The sequence below is a fragment of the Poecilia latipinna genome, unplaced genomic scaffold, assembly GCF_001443285.1.
Source record: "Poecilia latipinna isolate Pla-1442-1.1 unplaced genomic scaffold, P_latipinna-1.0 Scaffold2306, whole genome shotgun sequence".
NCBI classification, from domain to species: Eukaryota; Metazoa; Chordata; class Actinopteri; order Cyprinodontiformes; family Poeciliidae; genus Poecilia; species Poecilia latipinna.
In genome coordinates this window covers 72,307-81,736 of record NW_015114922.1, presented here as the reverse complement: position 1 = coordinate 81,736, position 9,430 = coordinate 72,307, and the positions used below count along the sequence as shown (strand labels likewise).

The 9,430-nt window shown below is 40.4% G+C and overlaps 1 protein-coding gene across 2 annotated transcripts in view; it reads right to left on the bottom strand.

The window, feature by feature from the left end:
- The window catches only part of LOC106937261 (alpha-2-macroglobulin-like), a 28,567-nt gene that overhangs the window by 9,783 nt on the left and 9,354 nt on the right, over positions 1-9,430 (bottom strand). For both annotated transcript variants that reach the window (XM_015018675.1, XM_015018674.1), the window contains exons 12-27: positions 9,169-9,336; positions 8,817-9,044; positions 7,281-7,344; positions 6,989-7,134; positions 6,617-6,766; positions 6,358-6,498; positions 6,173-6,254; positions 5,902-6,052; positions 4,769-4,994; positions 4,251-4,377; positions 3,927-4,048; positions 2,748-2,799; positions 1,926-2,009; positions 1,570-1,746; positions 975-1,050; positions 301-457 (exon numbers count right to left, since the gene is read on the bottom strand). In XM_015018675.1, the coding sequence (XP_014874161.1) occupies positions 301-457; positions 975-1,050; positions 1,570-1,746; positions 1,926-2,009; positions 2,748-2,799; positions 3,927-4,048; positions 4,251-4,377; positions 4,769-4,994; positions 5,902-6,052; positions 6,173-6,254; positions 6,358-6,498; positions 6,617-6,766; positions 6,989-7,134; positions 7,281-7,344; positions 8,817-9,044; positions 9,169-9,336 (2,151 nt within the window). The remainder of the gene's footprint in view (positions 1-300; positions 458-974; positions 1,051-1,569; positions 1,747-1,925; positions 2,010-2,747; positions 2,800-3,926; positions 4,049-4,250; positions 4,378-4,768; positions 4,995-5,901; positions 6,053-6,172; positions 6,255-6,357; positions 6,499-6,616; positions 6,767-6,988; positions 7,135-7,280; positions 7,345-8,816; positions 9,045-9,168; positions 9,337-9,430) is intronic.

Genomic DNA, 9,430 nt, shown 5'->3' with positions numbered 1-9,430 from the left:
ATATATATTAGTGTCATAAATTCAAACCAGGAAACTTGGTTCCTGGCGGTGCCCATGCCTCGAGGTCTTAACCTAAAATGCTGTCAGTTGTTACTGTTTTTCTCAGTTGAAAGTATTAACATCACATTTTGGGTTATTGTTGAAACCTCCAATTCTGTTCTTGTCCCACGTGAAATGGGACAAGAACACGAAACAAAACATTTTCAATGTACATGAGAGCTGTTATTGCCTCCACTATATCTCTGTTGGAAGGGTCTGCAGCCAGATGATCTTTGACCTTTCAGGGAGAAACCTTCATACCTTCATTCTGTTGTTGAAGAGCCTTCCTGACTGCTGAAAGCAGCCGCTGTCATTTTGTTTTTGTTCCAGCCAAACCTTTGATTGTTTGAGTTTTTCTGGGTCGATGTAGACAAAAGATTTAGCTTTAGAGAAAGATCTCAGAACGAAAGCTGTCAGCCTGAGAAAAAAACAAATCTTGCATTTAATGAGTAAAACTGATGCAATCATTAGAAAAAACACTATACAGCAAACAGTTACTTTTTTGTGCATTTTTCCATTATCAGTGAATATGTGAATAAACAAACAGATTATAATACATCAAAAAACAGGATTCATCATTTAGGGTGCATGTTATGTTCTATCAAATCAAATCAAATTTTATTTGTATAGCACATTTCAGCAGCAAGGCATTTCAAAGTGCTTTACATCATTAAACACAAAAACAGAGTCAAGCAACATTGAATAAACAATCAAAAACATTAAATTTCTCGCCGAGTCGAAGTTCTGCCCTTCGAATCGGCAGAAAAACAACAACAACAAAAAAAAAAAACAGCGCGAGGGGGGGGACTCCAACCCGCACCCCTTTCCAATAATACTCAAAGGGAAATTCCTCATTCCTCAACCCAGTTCTGTGTAAATGTGATGATTTGGTCAGAGTAACAAAGTGTGTTCAGACTGGTCAGTGATGTTCTCACCAGGTGTTTCCTGGTCCTGTTCCAAATGTGCTGTATGCACCGTCTCCGTCTTTGTAGTTCAGCTGTCTCTGGTAGCCTGTAGATCAACACAAACAAGTTTACATGAGGTGTGAAAGTTAACCTCCAGAGTTCACTAAGAAACGTTTTATATGTCTGTATATTTGTAGACAAAACAAAGATAATATAAATTTTGCTCTAAGTCTTTGTGTACAAAACACTTTCGTCAGTTTTTATATTTCACTCTGTTAGTTTTCAGATTTTGAACATACGGGGAAAAAATCTTGAATGGTTGTTTTGCAAGTTTCCATTGCTTGGTGAGACTCACTGACCATAGAAATGCAATTAATGTTGGGACTGACATAATATATCAAGGTTACCAACTGTGTGCATTAAATCTGAAACATGCAGATTCCAGGCAGACGTAGTGCCTGTACACATAGGCATGTTCTTGTTACCCTTTGTAAGAAAATTAAACTTAGTAAACACCTGCATACAAGACTTCACTGGCACAGCTAAAAGATGAAACATGCTGAAGCATATTCTGTCTGCAGTGTTTGATTTCTTCAGGTGCATTATACAGCTGACTGAGACTTACCGCTGCTTAAGAAGTTGGACGCCTTTTTCTTAATGACTGGGGTCAGTTGATTGGATTTTTCTAGATATTCAAGGATGTAGATGTTGGGAGCCAGCAGTGCCATGTTCTGCTCCCCACATCCGTACGGCATCTGCAGCAGACCATCCAGGTTCTGCAGGGCGCGGCCAACAATGTCACCTGTGATAAAAACATAGAAACAAATCTCACTGAACTTGACAGAGAGTTCTGTATTTTATAATATGAAGAATATTTAGCAGGTTTAAAACACGTAAAGAAGCTTATGGCAGTACAACAATATGACTGGAGGATTAGCAGATAGCTGGAGTAACTGTGTTTGGTTGACTAAAGCAGTTTACCCAGGACTGATACCGCAGCACGACCTGACCCATCAATCACATTTTGAGGCAGCTGTATCTCTGTTTCCTCAGTCAGAGCTTCTCCTGCGTTTACACAAAAACATTCACAAGACCAGTTTTAAAACAAACAGATAATGCAACAAGTCAGAGAATCATGAACGTTTCACTGAAACACTCATGTAACATTTATAAATCTGCTGCCCTACTGTTTCCCTTCTGGTCATAAATAAACAACTAAAACTGGAATATTGAAAGAACTACTTTAGGCAGATCTAGAGGTGAAGAAATGAAATGGACTTAGTGACAAAGTGCTGTCATGTCTTTAAAGAATGTGGTTCAGTTCTGATGGTTTTCTGCTTCATGTGCATTTGGATCAAGAGTGTTGAATTCACAGAGTCCTGAGTGGAGAACATGATGTTTCATGAAACGTCATTGTCTCATTATCTGTTGGTTACTATATTTATGGATCCAAACGCTATCTTAGTTTGAAATGTCAATGTTGTGAGTGATCAAAAAATCATGAGGTCAATAGGTCAGCTGTGAAACTAGGTCATGCTGCCAGTGTCACTTTTAGTTTTGAGCATCCAGAGTGCTGAGGGAATCTTTATCAGTCTGAGCTTCAGAGCTGTGGAGCTTATGGCAAAGATTAAAAAAAGAAAAAAAAAAAGTCCAAACAAATCAAGGTAATAATAGTTTTGGATTTTTGGTCTGAGCCATTAAAACAAGCAGCAGGTATACAACAATGTGATGTGAATACACACGTTTTCTCTGATCTTTATGAAACATTTGTGACAATCTTTGCTTGGTGAACATCATACTGACCTTTGGGGCAGAGCAGCCAGTTGTGTGTCTTGACTACTTCAACCCCTTCAGCCTGACAGAGATGAGAGATAAAAGTCGACAATCAAAGAATGTTAGATTTCATTATTTTAGGTGTTAAAGGGGAACTATTATCCAAAATGTGTTTTTTGGACGTTTTATTTTATTTTTTTGTACTTCCATTTGAGACTCTACTCCGTCCAGAAACAGTCCAAACACTAAAGAAAACAGAGTCATTTTCTGGCCATGAGTTGGTGTTTTTTGTTGTCTGGAAAAGGAAATGTTTCAAAAATCTCCAGAATATTAACTCAATTGGCAGACCCTGCCCTGTAACCTAGCAACCCAAGCGGAGCTGGTCAGCTGGTTTTACTGTTGTATAAAACAAGTGTTTTGTTGTTGACTTAAACAATTCAGAAACCGCTGCTGCATCCTTGATAGTTGTGCAGGAGGCTTCACTTCTGCTGCTCCTGGATCTGACTCAGGATTTAATAGCCATTCTGACATACCTAACGTGTGAGTGTAAACACTGAGTTGTTGGGGCACGAGGGAGGCCGGCAGCTTATTTGCAGAAAAGTGCCAAAACCTTAAAGTAGCTCACTCTCAAAGGAGCTGAAAATAGGCAGAAGTGGGCAAATGAAATCTCTTTATCTGAGAAAGATTTTGTGCAAAAGAATGAATGGACATGTTTTATATCGCCCATATATCTATCCTAACCTAAATTATTTAAAAGGAAGCGTAACAGGTACCCTTTAAGACTTTTTTATACATATTCTTGTCATGATTTGTAGTGTGGTTTGGTGAGAACGAATGCAGAGACCCAGATAGTGATGAAGATGATGATGAATTTAATGACCAATGTGGCTCTAAACAGTCCAGATCAGGCAGCACAGCAGAGACAACAGCACACAGCTAAATACTGGTAGCAACTGACAAAAGACACAGAGCCAGGGAGCCTCAGGACTATCCAGTTCAACTGAGAACTACTGACTACAGACGACAACTGACAAGGATCTGACAAAGGACAGAGACAACAGGTGGGCTAAAATACACAGGGAGTAATTAGGGGAACTGACACACCTGAGAAACAATTAGGGAGGAGACAGGACAACAGAGACTCACAGGGAACAGGATCAAAATAAACACGGAAAACTCAAAACCTAACAATTCTTTGATCAGACCAACCTTTACAATCAGAGGTCGGGTCACTGTATCGATGCGGCCTCTGTCTGGAATGCTCACTATCTCGTTGTCACAGGAAGTGTGAGATGGAATGGCCTCAGCGGTTACAGTCACATTCACAACCCCTAAAAAACATCAACCAAGATCATCTGTTTGCAGACTGAGGATGTGATTCCTCAGTCTGCAGGAATCTCATCCTCTAGTGGCTGACCGAGATTTCACTGAATTTGTCAAGAATAAACAGTTCTGAAGGGGAACGGAGATCCAAGTCTATTGACCTTATGTAACAACTAATATTTAAAGTTTGAATAAAAGTCTCATCCTCACCCAAGACTGTGGGATTCATGGTCCAGCTCAGGGTCTTCCGCTCGTTGGCACACAGACAGGAAGTGTACTGATCCCCAGAGAGGGGGCTGAGGGAGTAATCTGAGGAGGGGGCTGCAGACACTTTCATCTGTTAAAGAAAACAAGTTTAACGCTCTGGACTCTGTATGGATTCATCTATTGCGCTCTCCGTGTGCTTTGTACATGCGCAACACATCTTGGACATGTTGAACAATCCAATAGCATTTTAGAACCGTCTAACATACTTCATCTCATATATGAGCTATATTGCAGCTACAGAAGCAGCTAAATTTTGTTTTTGCGGTGAATAATGACATCTAAAAATCCTTTTGCAAAGGGTAACATTTCTTTTGGCACTGCAAAAAATCGTACATCTTCTGATACAGTGCTAGTTAAAAATAAAGTCAGACTAAAGACAGGACATGTTGCTTGTTTTCTCTGCATTGAACATTTAAATTACTGCTAAACACTGCAGTGTCAGCAGGTAAATCAGCCCTTACCATGATGCATTTGGTCAGGTAGTTGAAGACAGTCGCCTTCAGCTCAAAGTTCTCCCCCCGGATGATGGAGTAGGGCAGGGTGAGCTCCAGGAAGAAAGGCTGGAAGACGGTGAGCTTCTGACGAGGAGCCAAACCAAAACCCTGAGGGGACAAACAGAAAGTCTCCGTCTCCCAGGTGGTAATGGTGTCTGGGACAGACAGGGACATGTCCTTGGTTCCAGAAGGCCTGCATCAACAGATACACAAGCAAACTGTGTTAAACTGTGGATCACACTTCATTAGGGTGAGGGATAATACACAATGCATACATATTCCTTAAAGTAGCTTCTACTATATATTTCAACCACATATTGTGTTTATTTATTTTGGATATTTAAAATGTCTTCTAGCTCCAGTGGTAAATGTTTGTTAGAATTTGAAGTTTAGTGATCTTTAAGAATGTGTTCTTGCATTATTATGCCATTACTATTACATTACTTGAAAATCATCTCAACACAACAATATTATCGTTTATTTCGATATTTATCCTGACAGGCCTGCTCACACCGTTACTCACCTAAACGTTAGTAGCCTTGACTTACAAATTTGAAGAGCTAACCTAAAGGTGATGCTATGTTAAAAAAAATGTTTAACTCAATAAGGTCCAATAGTAGGCCTCCACAAGACAGGGAAACGGGCATAAAAAGGATTATGATTATTATGTATGGGAAAAATAACTTTTTTTAGTTCTCATATTCATCTATCAGTTTAAAAACTGTTTCTTTATGTTTTTCACTTGTTTTAAGTGTCTGTGTCATAAAACATGGGACGTTTCATGGTTAAATTTCAGATACAAACTGTATTTGTAGAGATGTTTTGGTAAATTAACACAAATCACTGATAAGTTTCAGCATGCACTTCACAGACAAAGTTAAATAGAAGTGGATTAAAGTATGCATTTTATCAACATGACTGTGAGGAACACTGGAAGTTTGTATGTTCACAAAGTGATGACAGGTTAGTGCGGCCGCCTTCACTGCCACGTTTTTTTAGCATGTCGACAGAGTTGGAAATTTGAAGGATAGTGCTAACTCCTTGAAGATGCTGCCATTAGATTGTATTGACCCTGTGGGTGATGAACAAGCAAGTCTTACCCAGTTTCCACAAGATCCCATATCCAGGTCTCAGGGAAGAAGGTACGAACTGTTTCTACTGGTTCAGGAAGCATATCAGGGCCTGATGCATACCCTAGACCCGGTGCAGCACCCATTCTGCTTAACTGAACACCATACGCTTGTGGTATTCCTTTAAAAACACAGAAAAAAAGTAAAACAGATACAAATAAAAATTGGCACACTTTCTGTTTTTAAGGTTATTTCTTCTGCTGTACCACTTGACAAGCTGATGGTTGCCACAGTGACACACCTTGATAATATTCTCTTCCTTTTAATCTGAGACACGTTGGGATTCTCATCACCAAATTGGTTGCTGTTTTCAGTCCTACTTTCTGTACAGTTTTAGACAAAACAGTAAAAAGTACATAAAATGGCATTTTAAAAGAAGGCTGCATGTTTAGATTTAATATGTTTTACTTTGCTGTCAGTCGGTACCTGAAAAACTGAATGGGCATCATCTTCATCACCTGGATAAGGTAAAACATATCTCCTTGGCCTCACATGTAAACATTTGACAGGATCTGCAACCTGGTATGGTATATATGACATTTCCCTGACAGGCAGCAAGGAAAATATCTGAAAAGAGGAAAAAAAGGGTTTGTTTTTTCCCCAATATTGTTTGTATAAACTTCCCTTTTACTTCAAAACATGGAAGATATGTGTGTAAGGAATGCTAAATGTGGTTAGCTGTTACCTTGTCTTCATCCAGAGTCATTCCAGGTTCTTTGATGAGAACACTCTGGTCGACGGCGCTGACCCCACACAGGGAGTTGGGTTGAGACGTCAGCTGCAGCTTGGTCACCTCTCCTGGAACAGCTGAAGATGGAGAAAACTCCACAGACACCTGACAAGCACATATGATGTACACATGACATGATTTACCAAATAAATTGTTGAATCTATTTTTATAGAGCAACTTTGAGGTGTTAAATAAATGTAACTTTTGCTTTGCAGTGTCCTTAACATGAATTATGTTGTTCTTTTAGAAACTAGTAGAAGGCTAGTGTCAAGATTAAGATGCAAGTGTGATTTATGTTTGGTGCAACGTGTTCTCTTTCCTACTGACCTTATTACTGAAGCATTTTTCTGTAGAGAACTCGGCGCTGTGAGCGATAACATTCTTGCTGGGGAGGACAGCGTAAGCCACAACCTGGATCACTGGTGCCATGTCAGGAGACACGGTCAGCTTAAAGGACACCTCACCCTCAGTCACTGGAAAACAAAACAGTTTTAAACACGCAGTTGCCTTACAAACAACCATGCAGCCATTCTTACACAGATCCATTAAGTTCACTGACATATGACTTCAAATCTGAAAAGAAATGATTTGATTGAGTGAAGCGTCAGTCTTCACACACCTGGTTTGTCTTCCACTTGAACTTGTGTTTGTCCTCCATCGCCAATAGCCCCTCTATATACGACCTGAGCATTTTTAGAGAAATTAATGCTATTAATTGCTGACAAAGAAATAACAAACCAAATCTGTCTCAGTGTTGCCCCCAGTAGACCTGTCCAGGTTGGACCAGGGTGGCATTGATGTTGACAATCTAGTGGATAGTAGCCACAGCTGTGCTGAGACACACTGACAGTTCAATGAAAACAAAACAGAAGTGGCTATGTTTGACCCAAAGGAGGATCACACAGCTGTAGCTTTTAGGAGGCCTCCAAGAGCTTGACAAAGACAGTACTGATTATGTCCTCCATATGGCAACAGTCTTCTGTACTCTCCATACGTCTGCTCTAAGAAGTAGGTTTACAAGACGTAGGACATTTCCTCCAAAGAAAACATCCAGAACTGACTAACATCTTACCAACCTTAAGGGGAAATTTAAACTATACCCCAAAACACACCATGCTCTCAATAAAACGTGGTGGTGGCAACATCATGGCCTGAGGTTACTTTTCTTCAGATGTAGCTGGAGTTTCCCAGAACTACGTCTGAAAAGAATCTGTGGGTTGACCTGAAAGAGGCTCAAGACCTGAGATCACCTCACAATTTTAAAGATTTTTGCAAGGTATACAAGGTCAAGTTGTGGGATGCTGACTGTTACCAAAGACTGAATGCTGACACTGAATCAGAAAGTCTTTAGTTTAGGTATGACCTATCCACCCATCCATTGTTTTCCACTTTTATAAGATTGCAGGGGTGGTTGGTCCAGTAAGGAAACCCAAACATCTCACTCTTGGTTCAGGAAATGGGACTTAATCCTGTAACTGAAGGTCTTCTGATCACATACATGATATTGGTCCAAAGCAACACAGGTAACACAAAATATGACAGTAGGTTGACACTTGCTCAAGACTGAGGAGACGACAGTGGACCTCCGGAGAACATCTCCTATACTCTCCTCCTTCACCATCCTCAGCAATACTGTTTCTACTGTGGATCACTTCTGGTTCCTAGGAACCACCCGGAGAGGGTTCCTACTAATAGACACTGTTAGAGTCAACAGAGTCTTTTTCCTGCAGCAGCTCAAGAGGTACAACCTTGCACAGGAGCTGGTGGTCATCTTCTGTACTGTCATTACTGAGTCTGTCCTGTCCACATCCGTTATTGTCGGTTGGCTCATTTGCAAAGCATGAGAAGTCCAAACTACAATGAGCAATTGGATCTGAGGAGAGGTTCATCGGGGTGACCTTCCCTCCATCCAGGACTTGTACAGGTCTCAGGTACGGTAAAGGGCAGTGTGGTCCTAAGAAATGTGGTCCATTTCTTAGGACCACACTCATCCAGGTCACAAACTGTTTAAAGTTCTGCCTTCAGGCCAGCAATCAGAGCACTGCTTGCAAAAACCAACCACCACAAAGACAGCATTGATGTGAAACTGTCAGTGGAGTTCATTTCAATACTCATAAGATAATTGATAATAGCGTTGACCAGAGAAATTACTCACCAGATACATAATGTCCACGGATCCCTGTGGTTCGCGAACAAAAGTGTAGTCAATGGAGATCTCCACCTCTTTGTCACATGGAAGTGTTGTGTCGCTCTTTTTGATCTTCAAGGAGCTGGAGCTTTTGGTTTCGTCAGAAGGAGGTTGGGACTGCTGAACTCTGTGAAGTCCTCCCCGAATGTGAGTCGATCTGTATGCATTGTACTCCAATGTTGGCAAGGAACTTATCTGTTTGTACAGAAAACAAGCTTTAGGGAGAGCTGATGGTGGTTATAAGAGATTGCGAGAGGGTTTGTTTGTTTAGGGGGAGTTGTGCTCTAAAACCACTGTTTTAGAGTCGTGATTTACTCACAGTGAGTGAGACATCTCCACTAAATGTCTCTGTGTTGATAGAGAATGAAGCAAAGCCATCTATGTCAGTTGTGAGGTTCTGCAGTAAGTTTGGAGACCAAACATGACCCTCAAACAAGTACAGCGGCATGTCAGGAATGGGTGTGTCATTGTAGTGAACTGCCTTGACCTATAGAAAACACAATTTTGCGTTATACATTGACCAACATGATTAGAAAAAAATAAATATATATATATATATACATATATATACATATATATAC